This window comes from Tenrec ecaudatus, chromosome 6 (genome assembly GCF_050624435.1).
Source record: "Tenrec ecaudatus isolate mTenEca1 chromosome 6, mTenEca1.hap1, whole genome shotgun sequence".
In the NCBI taxonomy this organism is placed as follows: domain Eukaryota; kingdom Metazoa; phylum Chordata; class Mammalia; order Afrosoricida; family Tenrecidae; genus Tenrec; species Tenrec ecaudatus.
Window position 1 is genome coordinate 7,523,880 of NC_134535.1, and position 18,862 is coordinate 7,542,741.

Genomic DNA, 18,862 nt, shown 5'->3' on the forward strand with positions numbered 1-18,862 from the left:
CGGGTCACAAGCCCGTGGCGCTTCCGCCAGATCCCCCAGGCTCCCAAGCTGGGTCCGCTTTAACCCTCTGGGCGGCGGGAGGCTCCAGCGGATGCGCCGGACAGGCCGCCAGGGGGCGACGTGGGCGCGCAGCGGATCCGGGGGCGGGGCCGGGCGTGACGTCACCGGGAGGCCGCCGGCCGCCAGGGGACGACGTGAGCGCGCAACGGATCCGGGGGCGGGGCCTGGCGTGACGTCACCGGGAGGCCGCCGGCCGCCAGGGGGCGACGTGGGCGCGCAGCGGATCCGGGGGCGGGGCCGGGCGTGACGTCACCGGGAGGCCGCCAGCCGGGTGGCCGAGACGAGGTTTAGAGGACGCGTCATTCGATTTCTTTGCCCCCAATCACAGAAACCGTTTGCATTGACCTCCCGCCCGATATCCCAATTCGGCGTCTTCCAGTCTCGAAAGGCGCGGTGCGGGGCACCCATCTCTAGGGAGACGAGTCGGTGTGATGCGCACGTTGATTGAGCATCCTTGGCGGTCAACCGGTTTCCGTTCACGAGAGCCTTACTTCAGCCATAAATATAAACGAAGCCCAAAGCTCTTCGGAAGTTGCCATCAAACGGTGCAGCGGAGGTGGTACTGACCGACCCAAGCGACCCTTAGGTTCCGTGGGACTCAGGCGCTCACATGTATCGTGCCAAACAGGACACATTTTACATACATACACAGCATCACGTGGTCCCACGGATAAGCTAATCGTATAAATTTGTTGTTTTTAAATAAAAGAAGTTGGTTTTTTCTTTGTCCACCAGCCCTACATGGAAAACTCCTACTGGGTGCTAATATCAGCTCCTGTGACCCTTCCCCAACCGCCTGTTCCCAGGAGGGCAGCTTTAGGATGCAGGCCACACCAATGCTGCCCCTGTCTGTCCCCTAGGCTTCCCGTTACCGTGCACGGCTCTCTCTCCCGGCGCTGCGGATGCATGGGCAAGGAGGGCCTTACACGTTTTCAGACAGGCACTGTCTTACTGGTCATGAGTAAACGTGCATAAAAAGCGCTTAGAGATTAGGGCAAAGAATGTACAGATGTGCTTTATACAATTGATGTGTGTATATGTATGCACTGTGATAAGAGTTGTATGAGCCCCTAGTGAATTGTTTGAAAAAAAAATGAAAACTAAGGAAACTGACCAATGAACAAATCAATAAACAGACCAGAATGGCCAAAAAAAGCGCGCTTAGAACAATGTTTGGAACATTATAAAGACGCGTGAGCCTGGGCTTCACTTTTATCTCCATCAGCATTTTCACAGACGCCAACGTGCGTCGTTGCCCTTTTAAGAGACCGGCCCACTTTTTCCGTACTCCTCCGGGTACCGGAAGTCACCTACACGGCCCCTCAGAAAGATGGCCACTGAACGTTCTTCCGGAAGCTGTCACCGGAATCTCCGTGACGCACAACGAGCAGAAGCGTCCCGGGGGGGGGGGTTCTGTAGCGCCGCCCTCCGGCCCCCGTCGCTGCGCCTCCTCTCCCGCCTGAGCGCCGTGACCGCGAAGGCCGCCGGCGGGCCCCGCCCTCGGCCAGCCACGACTTGGGGGAGGGGCTGGCAGCAATGACACTCTAGGCACTCTCCCGTGCGTCTCTATGGTGCCGAGCCGGCCGGAGCGTCGCTCCCGCGCATCGGGACGGACGTTGCCCCTTTAATCGACGGAGGACGGGGACGAGGAGGTCCCGCGAGAGTTACGGACGGCGGGGGCGGTGTCGAGGCTGGGGGCCCGAGAAGGATGGAGCCCGAGATGGAGCCAGACACTCTGGAGGCGCGAATCAGTGAGTGTCCGGGCGGGGCGCGGGCCGGACCGGAACCGGAACCGGGGGCACTAGGCGGGCCCCTTCTCATTGGGGGCGGGGTACTCAGGGGGGCCTCTGAGCGCCCCCTCCTCAGGCCCCGCCCCTGCCCGGGACGGGCAGTACCCCGAATCGGTCCTCTGGACTTCGGGGAGGAGGACCCGCTCGGGCCGTAAGTGCAGGAGCGAGCTGCGCCTCGCCCAACCCTGGCCGCGACCCCCGGTGGAAGCTGTTAGCTGCGTGCACCCCAGTCTGCGCCGGGCTCTCGCCCATTGCCCCCGAAACGGAAGGAGCACCCGCCAGCCCTCGGGATGGACTTCTCCGCCGAGGGAAGGACCCCGTCCCGTCCTTCTCTCCGGCCCAGTGTGGCGTGATCTCCCATCCCCAAATCTGCAGCTGCCCCTGGAATGTGCTCCTTCCCAGCCCAGGAACCGAGGGCTCACTGCCCTTTCTGACCCCCACAAGCTCTAGGGACTCGGTGCGAACTCCCGGTCCTACCACGTTTAGGAGGGCCCCGTCTTAAACTGCACAGGCGTTCCCAGGGTCCCTGTCCTTGCCCTCGGCGTCTCACAGCCCTGGCGCACGAGCCCCCTGCCCCCTAGCGCTGATGGCTCACTTCCCTCAAACAGGGCGCGCATCGTGTCTCAGGTCGCAGCGAAGCGCCTGGGTCTGTCTTCAGCACGGACACAGGGATACGCACAGGGTGGTTTGGGGCCGTGGCCAGCCGCGGCTGAGCCGGTCACGTGCGGAAGTGAACCCTGGGGTTGGCCCCAGAACCACAGGTCCCCTGGGATCTTCCAGCGCCGTGGGAGGAGGGAAGAAGGGGAATGTTCAGGCGTGCCACAAGTGTGCCGGGCTCAGTCAGCAGGGGAGGGGAGGAGGCTGGCCCCCTGGTTCCAGACAGTCTGGAGTTTAGCAGCAAGGTGGGCTTCTGGAAGTGCAGAGGGAAGAGTTTGCTGGGTCCTGGGGCTGAGGACCCGACCTTGTCTTCCGGTCCTTTGTGCCCCAGCAAAATGAGCTCACACACCCCTCCGGCACACTCATGCTGCTGGAGGTAGGGTGGCCACTGGTGGTGCACAGGATGGCTTTGCCTGCCTCCCTGCCAGGGATTGGGTACCCAGGGAAGTCTCAGATCTCTTGGCACCCAGAGGCCCCTGCTCCGGGCCCCCCACCCCCAGCCAGATGAGGGGAGAGAGCTGATGTCCCATGATGCCACTGCCTCCTCCTCGCCGCCTCCCCAGCCCTCTGGACAGCAGCTTCTCCCGGTGAGCTCCTGTGGACTCACGTGCCATTGACACTTAAAGGAACTTCCTCATTGAGGGTCCCCAGCCTGGTGACAAATGAGCAAGAGCCAGCTCTATCTGCCGCTAGTCTGGCTGGCATCCCCGCCTGCCTGTGTTGGGGCCTAGTAGAAGGCCATCCTGGCACAACCTGGGCGTTGTCCAGCCGTCCTCAGGCAGCCAGCGCCACAGTCACTCCTGTAAGGGCCCTCAGTTCTTTGGGGAGCCTTGGCCAACTCCTTCCGCCTTTTCTCAGCTTAGTTTCTCCAAGGACAGATTGCATGTTTGTTTCTTCATCTACAGATTTGGCTGTGAGCTCCTGGGGGCGGGGCTTTCCCCAGCTCAGGGCTGCACCTTCAGTAACCCAGGAACCCTGAGTGGGAGAACTGACCCCTGTTGGGCCCCACTGCCTCCTGGGCCAGTGCTCCCTCCAGACCCCCTGGTGTGCTGCTCAGGTGGGCGTAGTTGGGGCCCCTGAGGGCAAAGCTAGGAGGCAGCCTGGGGAATGCGGGTGAAGACCCAGCCCTGGCTGCCCCATGGCTTTACAACCGAAACCCGAAACCAAACCCTCTGCCAGTGAGTTGAGTCCGCCTCACAGTCACCCCGATGTGGGGTTTCTGAGACTGTCAGTCTTTCCAGGAGCAGATAACCTCATCTTTCTCCCAAGGAGTGACTAGTGGGTATGAACCATCGACCCTGTGGTTAGCAACTAATACCAGGCAGAAGGAGTTTGCCCTCCAGTCCCCATATTGCACTCCCCTATGCGCCGTCCCTCTCCTGGGGGCCTAGCCACCCCTGCCCGCAGACAGTGAACTCCCCTCCGGACCTCTTCATGAGCTGCCTGCAGAGATGGGATGTCCTGGGCCCACAGTCAAGGGCAGGTCTGGGGAAAGAGAATGGAGAGGTGGCCCAGCTGGGCGACCCAGATGGGAGCTTGTTAGGGAAAGCCACCTGGAGGAGAGGGGTCCACCATGAACCCTCCCACTGCTCACCTAGGCCCTAGGTTCTGCTATCCCTCCCTCCCCCACCCAAACCTCGCTGGCATCCGCCGCCCCCAGGCAGCCCTCTGGGCTCGGGCTGAACGGGGCCCCTGCCTGGCTCCCCAGCTCCTTGCAGCTCTGTTGTCACTGTGTTGGGAACCCACTTCTGGGTTCTGGGCTCCCAGAGGCTGGAGCCTGGCATTTGCTTTCTCCCCTATGTCCATCTTCAGGAGTGGGTGATGAAGGCAGAGTCTCTAAAAGGGGTTTAGTGAGAAGCTGCTGGGGAGCACGGACTTGACCCGCTCTCTGAAGCAGCAGCCGCAGCCCCGGGCTTTCCAAGCCGGAAGGCTAAGGGGGAGGCTTTCCTGTGCTCAGCCACATCGCCTGCTGGCCAGGTGGGGCTGCTGGCAGGGGGTGGGATGGGCAGGGTGCCCTGGGAGCCACACTGATCCCTCCCTCCTGCAGACAGAGCCACCAACCCCCTGAACAAGGAGCTGCACTGGACCAGCATCCACGGCTTCTGCGAACAGCTCAACGAGGACTTGGAGGGGTAGGCTGCCCCCACCCCACTCTCCTGTTCACCCCAAACTGTCCTGGGCCAGCCCCGCCTCAGGCACAGCGTAGGGGGTACTGTCTGTTCGTGAGCCCACAGAGCAGTGAGCAGGGGGCTGTAGAGCCTACAGTGGGCCACTCTGTGAGGTGGACCCTGCTGGACCCTCCTGCAGGCCCGTCAGCTTGCCCTGGGAGCCCACAGAGGCCTGCCCTCACCAGGCCTGCCCAGCCCCGTGGAGATGACCCGCAGGCCTGTCAGAGTTGCCTGCAGGCTTGGAGCAGTATCTGTAGGGAGGGAAGCTGGGAGGCCCCCCCATCTCAGAAGGCTCCCCAGGTGCCTCTGAAGTTCAGGAGCACCAATCTGGGGCTTGCCCGGTCTGTTTCCTCCACTGAGACCCTTGGTTCCAATCCCATCCGCTGGGCTTTCCTGAGCAGTCCGGCTGCCTGTCATGGAGGGTCGCACTGCTCCTGGAAGGTTGGCAGGTAGACCTTTCCCAGAAGGGCCTCTAGCGAGAGGCCTGCTGATCTGCTTCGGAGAAGTCCCAGCGGAGACACCATGTGGCGTGCGGCTGCTCCACATACCCTGGGTGACCCGGAGCCCAGGTCGACTGCATGAATGTCATTGGACAAGTCATCGAAGCCTCTGAGCCTTTGTATGTTCAGGGTAGAGTGGGGTGGGGCTGCCGCTGCCTCAGAAACACCTGCACGGCCACAGTCAACTCCTAGGGCATTAGAGGCAGGTGGATACGGTCTCTGCCCCCTTAGACCCCGGGTCACTCTAGCTGCCCCCCTCTCTTGCACTGTTGTGTCTGGCTCTCCGACTGGCTCATGGCAGGTGTGACGGTCTCTGGACGGGTCCCTCTCTGGGCCGAGGGGGTGGCACGTCACGGTGGTGGAGGTGCTGGTGGGTCTCTTCCAACTCACTGGACTCCATGTACCGAGACGCACGCCCTGCCAGGCCCATGCCGTCCGTCCTCACGGTCACGGCTCTGTGGGAGCCCGCTGCTGCAGCCACACAGGTGGTCGGCCAGTTGACCTGTGCTTTACCTGGAATGGTGTCCTCTCCAGGGACTCTTCCCTCCTGGTACCTTGTCCAAAGTATCTAAGACGGCATCTTGCTGCCCTTGCTGCTAGAGACCATTCCGTGGTTCTCTCGGCAGTCCGGGAGTGCCATCAGCGCTCTTCGCCAGCACCGCCCTCCAAGGCGCGGAGCGGACCCTGCTCTCCGCACTCGTTCTTGAGCCTTGTCGTGTAGATGAGGCCCCTGAACACACCGTGCAGCGGGCAGGTGTGCCTTCATCCTCACTGTGGCATCTTTGTTTTCAATACTTTAAAAGAGGTCTCTGGCTGCACATTTGCCCAGCGTAGCGCATCGGGTGATTTCTTGATCCCTGTAAACTGGGATCCCCATTGTCTTCAATCCTTTCTGTGGTGGTCGGGGTGTGGCTCATCGGTCTGGTTGTGTGGACGTGGGTTTTCTCTGTGTGGGGTGGGATCCATTCTGAAGGCTGTCGGCTTCAATCCCCATCAGTAAGCCCTCCTCCCTGTCGGCGGGCATGGTGGTGTTGTTCCATCCCTCATCTTAGAGGCCAGTGTCTGGATGTGCCCTCTGCACGGCATGGTGCCCACCCTGCCAGGGCTGTACTGCCTCGCTCCTCATCACCCCCAACCCCGTCCCATCTGGGTTGAGTTCTTGGGTGGCTGGGTGCTACGGGGGTGCAGCCCAGGCTGCCTGGCGACTCTGGCTCTGTTACTCCTCCCACCCAGGCCGCCACTTGCCACCCGACTGCTGGCACACAAGATCCAGTCCCCGCAGGAGTGGGAGGCCCTCCAGGCCCTGACGGTGAGGGGACGGGGCCGTTGCTCTAGAGGGGCCTAGGCCGCGGTGGTTGGGGTGTCCTGGCCCTGATGCTGAGGGGGGATGGGGCTGCTGCCCCAGGGGGAGGCCCAGACCCAGGTAGTTGGGGGTGTCCAGACCCTGGTTTGGATCGCAGGGGCCTTATGCCAGGTGGATGGTGCCGATTCACATGTGGCCCAGGTCACGCCGGCCAAGGCAGTGCTGTGGCTTGGGCATTGCCAGGCACTGTAAATCTTCATGACCCCTGTGCTCCAGGCCTCTGTGGGCCCCAGCCTGGTGGGCGGTTCCCTCCGGGCCTCAGCAGGTCTGGCCTTTCCCCCCACCCACAGGTGCTGGAAACGTGCATGAAGAGCTGCGGCAAGAGGCTCCACGACGAGGTGGGCAAGTTCCGCTTCCTCAACGAGCTCATCAAGGTCGTGTCCCCCAAGGTGGGTCAGCAGCCCCTAGGCTGAGCACTGGCCCTCGGCAGGGAGGGCTGGGCAGGCGGCACAGGTTGCAGGGCCCAGCCTGGGCCACTGCTGAGAAGTCCACAGCTGCACCTGGCTCTCTGGCCCAGGGCCTCCCTGCCCCACTCCAGGAGAGCCTCCTCTTGTCCCTGGCCACTGAGGCCTCAGACCTGAACACTGAAGCAGGTGGCCCACGCCCTTCCTGGGGTCTTCCCATCTCAGCCCTGTCCCTGACACACAGAGGGCCCTGGTTCCTCCCGCCCAGTTGGTCGCGGGCCACTCTGAGCGGGGCCTAGGGTCAAGCCAGTCTGTGCTTGCCCCATCCCTGATTGACCTTGCCGCCACAGACCCCCTCCTCCCCAAGGTCACAATGTCCCCTTCCGAGAGTTGCCAGGAACCACCTGTTCCTCACCCCCCAGCATGGCCCCCTGAACATGGTCCCTCCGTGATCCCTGCAGGGCAAGGGTGCTCCAGCCTTTCCCAGGTCCCAGGCAACACAGGGCTGAGGGTTTCCGAAAGAGCGGAGAAGCGGCCGGGCTGGGGCTGGAGGGAATGGGGACAGTCATGTCACGGGCCTCCCGCTGCTTCCTTCCTGAAGTACCTGGGTTCTCGGACCTCTGAGAAGGTGAGGAACAAGGTGGTGGAGCTGCTGTATGGCTGGACGGTCAGCCTGCCCGAAGAGGTGAAGGTCGCAGAGGCCTATCAGATGCTGAAGAAGCAGGGTGAGGGGACCTCTCCAGGGACCACACCGCTGAGCCTCTCCCTGTCTGCCTGAGATGGCCTGGAGCGGGGTGGGGGGCGGGCTCCCCTCAGGAAGCGGCTGATGAGTAAGCTGTCTATCCACACAGCAGTCTGACCTGGCAGGTCAGGAGCAGGCGCTGGCACAAGGGTCCAGGGCCCTGTGGGTGGAGTGAGTCTGACCTCTCCCTTCCCCTTCCTACCTCCTACCCCGCTCCATGCTGTCTCCCCAGGGATCGTGAAGTCTGACCCCAAGCTGCCTGAGGATGCCACCTTCCCTGCTCCTGCTCCGAGGCCCAAGAATGTCATCTTTGAAGATGAGGAGAAGTCCAAGGTGAGGGCAAGAACTGGAACCGCCAGGGCCCCTGTGGGCACGTGAGCCCTGTGGGCAGAGGTGCCTGCTGAGCACAGCAGGGGTTGGTGGGCAGGACAGACACAGACACACGTGCAAGTACACGTAACACTGTTGGTCGAGCCTGCTCCGTCTCCTGCCCTCACGTGGCAGGACAGGGTTTCCTGGTGTTGGTTGGAGGGCTTCCGTGGGCTGACCGGATCCCGAGTCTCTGTGTGCGGAGTCCTGGTGGCACAAAAGTTCAAGCACTCTGCCGTGGCTGGCATCTTCTGGGAAACGCTCTGGGCAGGCTCGCCCCATCTGTCCACCGTCCTCAGGGCCGCTCGGGTGGGCTGTGCACCTGGCAGTGGGCCTGCTGTCTGTCTGAGCCTCACTCACAGCAGCCGTCTGAGTCGTTTGAATGGAAGCAGTGCATGCTGTGGGAAGGCAGGCCCTGGAGGGTGCAGAGAAGGGGGAGGCAACAGAGCCTCGCCCAGCCCGGGAGGGAGCTCGTCCCACCCTCCACCCTCTGTCCATCCTCCAGGAGGCACTCTGGCCAGGGAGGCCACGAGCCCCCAGGCACAGGCCTTAGTCGTCCTTCAGTCTGATCCACAGAAGACTTGGGAACTTGCACTGGCCCCACAGCCAGGAAGTAGGGGAGGAAAGTGACCCCTTCTTCCTGATCCCAGGCCCGCCCCCTGCCCTGACACTTCACTCATGGTGTGTCCCCCCCACTTCCCCCACTCCGCCTACTTCACTTCCCGCTGCCTCCTCAGATGCTCGCCCGCCTGCTGAAGAGCTCACACCCCGAGGATCTCCGAGCAGCCAATAAGCTCATCAAGGAGATGGTGCAAGAGGTAAGGGCTGAGCCACAGTGTGGGGAGGCGGAGGGGTGGGACCCCCAAGGGGTAGGGGGAATGTACAGAGAGCCCTGCAGTGACCCAGCTGAAGGCTGCTGCAGGGAGGAGGAGACCTTAGTGGGCAGGACCACGACACCCTTCCCTGTTGGGCTTCTGGCAGGCTGTAAGAATGGCCCCACTGCAAACCCCCTGAGGTTGGGCTGTGAGTTGGGGAGGGTCCACCTCTCCCTACTGCCCCCTGGTCAGAGCCCCCACCCCCAGGAACACTGTGCCCCGTCCTGACCCTCTGGGCTCGGTCACCAGAGTGCAGTTAACGACCTGCTTGGCAAAGTTGCCCTAAGTGCTGTCTTAGGTGTAGAAATGCTAGAACTCCATTAGGCCGTCCCAGACTTAGTCACAGAGAAGAATGTTCACTCTGTCATGGACTGCCAGAAACATGGACAGGCCTGTCTGGGGACAAGTGCTGCCTGAATGCTCCTCCGAGGCGAGGGTGGCAGACTGTCTCACGTGCTCTGGACGTGTCGTCAGGAGGGCCCAGTCTCTGGAGAAGGACACCATGCTTGATAACGGAGGGGCAGGGAACGAGAAAGGCCCTCACCGAGATGGGTGGCTACAGTGGCTGCCACCGTGAGCTCAAACCCAACAGCAATGGCGAGCGTGGTGCAGGACTGGACAGTGGTTTTGCTGAATGATAGGTAGACTCACTTCAACCAGAAGGCCGCCACCACCCGTATGAGCACGAGAGCCTCAGCTGCGAGCCAGACAGACATGGGAGCCTGAGAGTCACCCAGAGAGGAGGACAAAGAAGGGCCTGCCAATCCAATTCCCAACGATCCAGCCTGGAAAACCCCATGGAGCACCTTCTCCCTTGACATGGGAGGCTCCCTCCAGAAGATGAAGTTGACTTGAAGGCAACTCGACGGTTGTTTCTAGACATGTGTGTGTGTGCGCGCGTGTGTATAAGAGCCTCCAAGCTCGCTCCATCGAATCACTCGCTGCCACGGATCACAGCGCCCCGTGGGGTTCTGAGACGGTAGCTGTTTACAGGAGGAGAACATCCAGTCTCTCCTGCGAGGTGGCCAGTGGTTTCAAACTGCCTACCACGCAGATCACAGCCCAACTCATAACCACTGCACCACCAGGGCTCCTGTGTAGGTGCATATATGTATGAGGTGATATACTTAACAAAAAAATTAGACTCAACGTCATCAAGTCAATTCAGCCGCAGGTGACCCCTCTGAGAGAAAGTAGAACTGTCCCTGTGAGTTCCTGAGACCATGACTCTAGGAGCAGAAAGCCTCTTCATTCTCCAGCGGTGCTGCTAGTAGCTTAGAACTGCTGGCCTCGTGGTTAGCAGCACAATGCATAACCCACTCTTACCACCAGGGCCTCTGGAAAAGAAAAAAATGCATACCCCCCAAAAGCCCTGGGCTGCTAGCCCCAAGGTTAGCAGTTCAAACCTGCAGGACAGCAGGTGTCCTGTAAAGTGTCCAGCCAGAGACCCACAGGAGCACTTCTGATTCTGTCCTCGAGGCTCCCGACGAGCCGCAGTTGACTCGATGGCCGTGAGTTTGGTTTTCTATTACCAAAAAGACGTTCTCAACGACAGCCCACATGCAGTATGTAAACGCATCACATGGTGAGACAGGGCAGTGTCTGCTGGGCCCAAGAAAACAAGCTCAGGCTGGCAAAGAGAGGGCACCAAAAAGACTGCCAGTTTGCAGGGAGAGGGACGGCCACGAGTGAAAAGACAGAGCATGCAGATGTCCTGTTCCCAAGGGGACCCAGGACAAGGACATAGACTGGGGTCCTGGGCCAGGGAGCCTGGTTTCCAGGTACTTTTTCTGGGATTTTGCCTGAACTCGGGGCTCACAAATAGTGGCCGGCACTTGGTGCTTCCGGAGAATCCGCCGGTTCCTTATCCCAGAGCACCCAATGCTGGACTGCCGAGAGCCGAGGTGGTCCCCGGAACCCCCGTGGAACATCCCCCAGCAGATCGCTGGGCTCAGCACTGCTTCTCCCAAGGAAGCCTCCAGAGAGTCTGGTCCTGTGCCCCGCCCATGAGATCGAGTCACAGGGAGGGGCCAGCCGGGGAGGCGGGGGAGGAAGGCTGGTGGGAGAGCCACCTGGACAGGCAGGAAGTGGGTGAGCTCTGCAACCACCAGGGAGCAGGGAGAACAATGTCATGTGACCTCAAGGCTGGGCCCTGCTCTTTCTGAGCCCTCTGACCATGCTGGGGCCTGCAGCAGGCATGGCCCCAGTGAAGGTCTCAGATTGGAGATCCTGTGCCTGCGGGGTGCCTCCCCACCCCTGCCCCTCTGTTGGAGGCAGAGTGCTGAGGGCCCGGTGCCTGTGTGTCACAGGACCAGAAGCGGATGGAGAAGATCTCGCGGCGGGCGAACGCCATCGAGGAGGTGAACAACAACGTGCAGCTGCTGACGGAGATGGTGATGGGCCACAGCCAGGGCCACGCGGCCGCAGCCAGCAGCAAGGACCTCATGAAGGTGTGCCTGCCTCCCCCTCACACCCACCCCATGCCAGGACCCCGGGAAGCCCTGACCCGTCCACCCCACTGCCCCCAGGAGCTCTACCAGCGCTGTGAGCGGATGCGGCCCATGCTCTTCCGACTGGCCAGCGACACGGAGGACAATGATGAGGCCTTGGGTGAGTGCAGCCTTTCTCCTTGCCCACCTGCGGCGCCCGCAGTTAGAAGGAGCCACCACCAGGGGGCCCTCACCCTCTGCTCCGAGGCTAAGTCTGGGCTGTCTTGGGGGCAGGACAGGATGGAGAGTGACTTGCTGAGCTCACAGGGCACATGGGGGGTGGGGGCGGGTAGGGACAGAGGTAGGCAAGGCTGACTGGGTACCTCAGCGGCCTCCCTGGAAGGAGGGTCTCACAACCTCCCTCACAGCCATCGTCACCACGGCCCTGTCCCAGCTTCTCTCCTGTGCCCCTGGTCATCCAGGGTCCTCTTGGGCACGGTCTGGGCAGACACAGAAGTGTCGCAGGGGCTTGAAGGAGGGGCACAGGGTGGGTGAAGAACAGGGAAGGCCTCCCACTCCCTGTAGGCCAGAGGCCAGTCCCTGGTCCTGCCCTGAGCAGCTGACAGAGGGACACTGGTTTGTGGCAGGCGGTGCTCTGGACCATGGGCGTGCAGCGAAGGGAATAAGGCCCTGTCTGCATGGAGAGGAGGCAGATGATAAGCCAGAGGCCTTCTCCACAGCTGGAGGGAGGCGGGTCAGGGACCACACAGGAGGCAGCAGAGCCGGGGCCTGGGGGCCTGAGGGAGCAGATGGAGTGGGAGGCTCCTCCCTAGCCCCCTCACACCAGGCTGAGTGGGTACATACGGTCAGCTGGCAGCCCTTCAGGCTGGCCCCCTTCCTGTGCCTTCCAGCGGAGATCCTGCAGGCCAACGACAACCTGACGCGGGTCATCAACCTATACAAGCAGCTGGTGCAGGGCGAGGAGGTCAATGGTGATGCCGCTGCCGCTGGCCCAATCCCTGGTGAGGGGGTTGAGGGGCGTTCCCCCCAGAGCTGGAGGCCACAAGAGCAGGCAGAGTGACTGGCTCCTTAAGAAGGGAAGGCCCTGGGATGGGAGGGAGCTGGGGGATGGCAGTGCCAAGCCTATAGCTGTAAAGGAGCAGGGGATGACGGGGATGGTGTAGTATGTCTGCCGAAGGCAGGCTTTTCTGTCCCAGACAGATCAGATCCGGCTCCTGCTTAGTTTTCAGAGGACAGAGGGAGGGTTTTTGAGTCAGCCGTAGAGACTGGGCTCTCCTCAGACCCGGGGAGCTGGGGGTGGGGGGCGGAGGGGGTAACGACATGCTGCACAGACCAGTGTAGCAGGGACTTGAAGGAGTGAAGGAGGAGAGGTGGCCCGCAAAGGAGAGAGAAGGCTGGGCATTCCCTATAGGAAGGCAGGGGCGGCAAGCAGGAGCCTGGGGAGCGAAGGTACCCCCAGGACCTGCCCAACTCTCCCCTCACACCACCCCCCCCCAGGGAGTACCTCAGCCCTGCTGGACCTCTCAGGCCTGGATCTCCCTCCTGCTGGCACCACCTACCCAGCCGCGCCCACGGGCCCTGGCAGCCAGGCCAGCCCCGAGCAGCCCAGTGCCTCGCTCTCCCTGCTGGACGACGAGCTCATGTCTCTGGGTGAGGAGGCAGCCCCGCACCCAGCACCACTCTTGTCTGGGACTGTGGGGGTGGGGGGAGCTCCACAGAGAATGCCTATTGATTAGGCAGCTTAGAGGTCCAGCCCATTCCTACCCACTGAGAAGAGGGGGTCGTTGGGACAGTGGGCAAGTCCCCTGACCCCAGCCTGCTGATACTAGGGCAGGGCCTGGACTGGAGGCCAGCCAGACACCAAATATACCCTGGGGACACAGTAGGAGGTTCCAGGTAGCCCAGCCAAGCCTAGCTTTCAACTGTCAAGGCAGGAGGTCCCCCTCTTACTCTGAGGTGCTTCTGGAGCATGGAGCTGCAGGCCTGGCAGCCTGGGGCTGGGTGTTGCCAGGGTTTGAGCCCTCAGACTGCTCACCAGAAGGTTGGCACAGAAGCCCGACAGAAGGAAGGCCTGGTAGTCTGCCCTGACACACAGGGGCAGCACCTGGTGTGGCTGGGTTTTGTTATGGGCTGAACCAGACACTCCTGTTAAGTTGTCCCGAGTTACAGAGCTATTTAAAAGGGTGTGAGCAGCAGGGTATCAGCCTCTGATCTGGGAACCGCACCCTGAACCCTGCTGCTCCAACAGCTGGTGTCACAGCGAGGCACTCCATTGGAGAGTTCTGTGGATAAGGGTCTGACCTCAGGGTGTCCAGGGCCCTACCCACGACCCTGCCTACCTGCCCCCTCTCAGTCTGTGTCCAGGGCTGGCTTGGGCACACACGCACGCCTTTGACAGGCGGAGGGTAGCCCAGTGGCGGGCCAGTTTCCACGCTCTGAGTGAACTGAGGCCCCGAGCCCCAGCTTCCTCAGTTTCTTCTCAAAGGCACAGAGGGTGTGGGAACAGGAAGCGGTATGCCTGGGCAGCACCTGGCCCCCCCGCAGGGGAGGCCGCCCGGGGACCACAGAACTTGTCCTGACCCTCACAGCCCCTTGGCGGGGAGGCTGAGGGGAAACGGGACCTAAGACTGACCACACTGCCCAGCTGGGCCCCTGGCACATTGTTCCCACCCCTCCCTGGGCCCACTTCCTGGTCGTCAGAGAAGGTACCAGGAACTGCATCAGACTGACTCTCACTCAGATGACACTGTCACCGCCACTTTACACACGCGGGGACCACACCAAACCCACCGCACGGACTCTGACAGAGGAGAGCTGCCTCAGGGTTTCTTAGGCTCTTTTTTTCTTTCTTAAATCTTTATGGAAGCAACAGCCGTGTCCTCCCTTGGTGCAACTGCTGGTCCCCAGCCACTGTCCTTTGCAGTCAGCCGCTCAGTGTGCCACCCAGTGTGCCAGCCGAGCAAGCCAGAGCCACTGCCACCCAGTCCGTTCCAGCAGAGACGCCTCTAAGGGGCTCCCGAGGCTGTGACCCTGCACGGGACAGAAGGCCTGTCTCCCCCTGCAGGGGCTGGTGGGCCGAGCCGTGTTCAGGCTCCAGCAGTTTTGCCCTGTGCTGTTCAAGTCCAGGCTCTGCCACTTTCTGTGTGACCTTGGACAAGTGACTTCACCCCTCTGTCATCATCCTCCACCTCCTCTCTTTTCCCTTTTAATTCGGATGCTCTGTGCCTGCACACGGGAAGTTGGCATCCATCCATGCCCTTGCAACAAGATTGGTAGCACCTTCTGAGTAAGAAGACATTGGCCTTCTCCAGTCTGCCCGTGTCCGATGCATTCTGTTCCCGTCACCCGTCATAGCAGCCACGAATCCCCTGAACATCAGAACCCTCTTGCCCACCCTGGGACCACTGATTACCACTGGTCCCCTTGCACCCTCCTGCCCCACATGCTCCTTACCCCCACTCTTAGGGACCTGGGGTAGGGCCTGAGTGGGACCAAGCAGGCGGGACCGCAACCTCTCCTGAGTTGCCAAAGCTCAACCCTGGTGGTGGGATGGAGGTACAGCCAGCGGGCAGCTGTCACGCGCCATGAGCCCCCACCCGTTCTCCTCAGCCACTCCCAACGGTGGTCCCTGTTGGGGCACAGAGAGGGCATGGAGACTCAGCCAATGCAGCACCTTGCAGTGGGCCCATAGACTCCAGAACGCACCACGGCCCTGCCCCAATCCTGTGTCTGTGCAGAGTGGAGCTTGGGGGCAGGATGGGCTGGCAGCGGGCCTGCGTGCTGGCTCCCATGGGGAGTGTGGGCTTTGCACTCCAAACCAAGCCTCTTGGAGACAAGAAGTGAGAAGCTAGGAGCAGGGAGCCCCAGCCCAGAGCCCCCCAACTAAGTGTGGCTTCCTCATCTCTGTCTCCTTAGGCCTAAGCGACCCCACACCTCCTTCAGGCCCAGGCTCGGACAGCACCGGATGGCACAGCTTTCAGGTAGGTGGGGGCTGGCATCCTGGGTCCCACCCAAAGCCTGGAAGGGAACCAGGCCAGGCCTCTGCAGGAGGCCTGAGGGCAGTGGCACCCCCAGCCCCAACTGCATCTCTCCAGGCCAGCCTGGGGATTGAGATAAGGGTTTCTGTTGAAGGGGGCAGCACCTGGAGCAGAGCCACAGGCCAGGCCCAGTCCCCTGCTGACCTTGGGGTGGGTCCTAGGCCCAGCAGGCTTGCTGCCACCTCAGCCCAGCCCCAGGTGCCTGCCCCTTTGTGTACTCAACAGTCGTCGGAGGGTGCCGAGCCCCCCGCCCAGCCGCCTCCCCCGCCAGCCAGCAGTGCTCTAGATGACCTGGATCTCCTGGGGAAGACCCTCCTGCAGCAGTCGCTGCCCCCTGAATCCCAGCAAGTGCGGTGGTGAGGACCCCACTCAGACCCTCCAGGGAGGCACAGAGTCTCCCACGAGCATAGTTTATGTGAGAGAGACTGCAGGGCCCAAGGGGACAGAACGGGCCTACAAAGGGGAGTGGGGGGGTGATGGGGTTGCTGCTGAGCCCACAGCCAGGGACAGAGCTGGTGGCTGGCCTCTCCTGTACTGAGGGTCTCAGGCATGAAGATCCTGGACTCTGTCCCCCACCAAGGGAGAAGCAGCCGCCAGCCCCCCGGCTCACACTTCGAGACCTGCAGAGCAAGAGCAGCAGCAACTCCGGGCCCAGCACCCCCAGCCGCCCCCCCACTGTGTCCCCAGAGCCCCCCGGGCCTCCACAACCGCCCGCACTCCCCGAGGTGGCGCTGGCCAGCATCACGGTGCCTCTGGAGTCCATCAAGCCCAGTGAGTGTCTCCCAGAAGGAGGGGAAGCCGTGCCCAGCCCTGCCACGGGCTGACTCGGCAGGGTACGCTAAAGAGCCCCTTCCTGCCAGGACTCTCGGGGCGATGCAGCAGGCTTGCAGACACAAGGCCTTCCTGTGGGAAGGCAGGAGGCAGGACCCTCCCGATGAGCCAGGTCCACCTGTGACCTGGCTGGTCCCTGAGGTGTCACAGCCCCCATGTCCCCAGGAGGTGGGCAGTGTGCCCATTTGACCAGAGAAGTTGAGCGGCTGTGCGCAGACCACCCAGGGAGCAGTGGGCCCCCATGGGGCTGGGAAGGTCCTGCCCCTCCAGCAGACTGCAGCCTCACCCCCCTGCCCTCTAAGTGCCCCGGGTTGAGGCCCTGTCTGTGTGTGTCCCTCCTCCCCACACCCTGCAGGCAGCATCCTGCCTGTAACCGTGTACGACCGGCATGGCTTCCGCGTCCTCTTCCACTTCGCCCGTGACCCGCTGCCGGGCCGCTCGGACGTGCTGGTGGTGGTGGTGTCCATGCTGAGCACCGCCCCCCAGCCCATCCGCAACATTGTCTTCCAGTCGGCTGTCCCCAAGGTGACGAGGACAATGCGGGTGTGGTGGGGGTGGGGTGGAGGGCACTCTGAAGTGAAGCCACGCTAGCTGGCCCGCCGGCCCCCCGCTCACAGGTCATGAAAGTCCGGCTGCAGCCTCCCTCCGGCTCTGAGCTGCCAGCGTTCAACCCCTTGGTCCACCCGACGGCCCTCACCCAGGTTCTGCTCCTCGCCAACCCCCAGAAGGTGAGTCTTCTGGCCAGCGGCCGGGCTCTGCGGGGCCGGGCTGGGCTGCCCTGACACCCACTGCCCCCTCCCTCTGCATAGGAGAAGGTCCGCCTCCGATACAAGCTGCTCTTCACCATGGGCGAGCAGACCTACCACGAGATGGGGGATGTGGACCAGTTCCCCCCACCAGAGACCTGGGGCAGCCTCTAGAGCAGGCCCGCAAGCCTGGTACTTCTCCCTCCCCTGCCCTCCAGCCCTCCCCTGCGGAGCCAAACTCAGCAGCAGGAGGCTGGGCTGGGTTTGGGCTGCAGGGAGCACCACGCAGTGTGAGCCTGGGCACGGAGGGGCTGCCCAGCCCCGGAAGGACTCAGGGTCCCGGACAGGGAATGGGGCCGTTGGGGACGCCAGGACCGCAGGCCCTGCCCAACTACAGCCTGGGGCCCTCCCCGCCTGTCTCTAATGCCTTATGGGAAGGCCCAGCCATAACTTGGGAGGCCAGGCTGGAGCCACGGACAGCTCAGGCCTCCTCCGTGGGACCGGGTGAATGTGGGGGTCGCGTGTGCACCCCTAGCTGTTTGCACTTCTCTGCTGTGTGCTTTGACTCTGCTTTTGTATCCAAGTGGGCCCTGTGGCCAAGGTCTCAGGGGTGGTGGAGGCTGACTCACAACCCCACCTGCCCCTCCTCCTCCTAGGGGCTCCCCCCACCCCACCCCACCCTCCAAAGGGCCTGTGACTGTGGGCCATGGGGCCAGGGCTCCACCCTGGGTTCCTAGTGCCTGCCCCCTCCGCCCTGGCCCCTTCGGGGACCCCGAGGGCATCTCCTGTCTGTCCGTGGTCAGCAGTGAAAGCCGGAGTATTTATGTTAATAAAACGTCCTTTTCCTGAGACCTTTCTTCCCAGACCCCATCTCTTCCGTCCCCTGCCCCACACCAGGGAGGCCCGCTCTGGTGGGCCCAGCAGTCCCAGCTGGAAGGGAGCCCCAGCTGCTGGGAGCTGGGGGAGGCCCCTGCGCTGCAACTTCCTGCTGCTGAGCTCAGCCCTCCGTAGGACTGGGAGCTGCACCCACCCCGGGCCGCCTCAGCTTCTCCATTTCCCAGGAAGCAGATGCAGCTTGCTCCAGTAGGCGCCGGGACCCCGAGCTGGGCCCCTGGCCACTGTCAGCCCAGTCCACCAGCGCTTGTCCCGAGGGGGGGGCTGGGGCTAGCAGGGAGGCAGCAATGTAGAGGGAAGACTGTGCTCTGAGCCCCACCCACCCGCTGCTCTGCAGAACAGAAGGCAAGGCTGCCCACGTGTGAGGGGCCCTAGGAGGCCTGTGCTCTCCCTGAACCCCAGAGCCTAGGGCCCCCTCCCCCCTTCACACCCTACCCTGGGGCAGCAGGGGAGGCCAGATGGATACTGGGGCTCCTGACAGCAGCCTCCTGCATGGGGAGGGGGGTTGACTAGGCCAGCCTACTGTGAAATTCAGAGCAGGGTGCCTCCAGCTGTTTGGCTCCCAGTGCAGAGGGGCTTAGTGGCTTACCAGCCCCTCTGACCACTGCAGTGTGCCCCTTTACAAACATACACACACACACACAGCTCTGGGACTGGCGTCCATGGGCAGGCCAGGGATGCTCCGGGCTTCCTGTAATCCTGGGGCTTTCCACCCAAATATCTGTCCTGCAAGTCTGAGTAGCCTCATGCCAGGTGAGGGAGGCCCAGTGCTCAGTCACAGGCTGGAATCATGTGGGGGGGAGGGGCGTGGCCACCAGATCCCTGGAAGCTTGCCCTTGTTGGAGAGCTAAAAACTCCCGTCTTCGGGATGTAGGCCATTCTGACAGCCAGGCTCTGGTGTTCTCGGGTTCTAGGCAGGGGGGCTGTGTTTAGAAAGGCGCCCCCCCACCACCACGCTAAGAACAGTGGGACTTCC

General features: G+C 62.4%; 1 protein-coding gene across 2 annotated transcripts; it reads left to right on the forward strand.

Annotated features, from left to right (window-relative positions):
* The first annotated feature begins 1,480 nt into the window (after window positions 1-1,480).
* GGA1 (golgi associated, gamma adaptin ear containing, ARF binding protein 1) lies at window positions 1,481-17,843 on the forward strand. Of its 2 annotated transcripts, none has more exons than XM_075553535.1 (17): window positions 1,481-1,811; window positions 4,555-4,639; window positions 6,409-6,484; window positions 6,829-6,927; window positions 7,544-7,667; window positions 7,917-8,017; window positions 8,791-8,871; window positions 11,238-11,378; window positions 11,457-11,538; window positions 12,269-12,379; window positions 12,876-13,028; window positions 15,294-15,358; window positions 15,641-15,771; window positions 15,996-16,186; window positions 16,602-16,771; window positions 16,864-16,974; window positions 17,056-17,843. In XM_075553535.1, the coding sequence occupies exons 1-17, from the start codon at window positions 1,769-1,771 to the stop codon at window positions 17,164-17,166; spliced, it is 1,875 nt and encodes a 624-aa protein (XP_075409650.1). In that variant the 5' UTR covers window positions 1,481-1,768; the 3' UTR covers window positions 17,167-17,843. The 2 variants fall into 2 exon arrangements, with proteins under 2 accessions (XP_075409650.1, XP_075409652.1); XM_075553537.1 differs by lacking the exon at window positions 1,481-1,811 and adding an exon at window positions 4,439-4,484.
* Window positions 17,844-18,862: the final 1,019 nt, after the last annotated feature.

What these genes read in the sequence shown, in the direction of transcription:
- GGA1 (XM_075553535.1), top strand. Translation starts at nt 1,769, where the DNA reads ATGGAGCCCGAGATGGAGCCAGACACTCTGGAGGCGCGAATCA. An exon ending in GGACAATGATGAGGCCTTGG is followed by an intron (nt 11,539 to 12,268) that starts GTGAGTGCAGCC and finishes TGTGCCTTCCAG; the next exon opens with CGGAGATCCTGCAGGCCAAC. An exon ending in CCGGATGGCACAGCTTTCAG is followed by an intron (nt 15,359 to 15,640) that starts GTAGGTGGGGGC and finishes TGTACTCAACAG; the next exon opens with TCGTCGGAGGGTGCCGAGCC.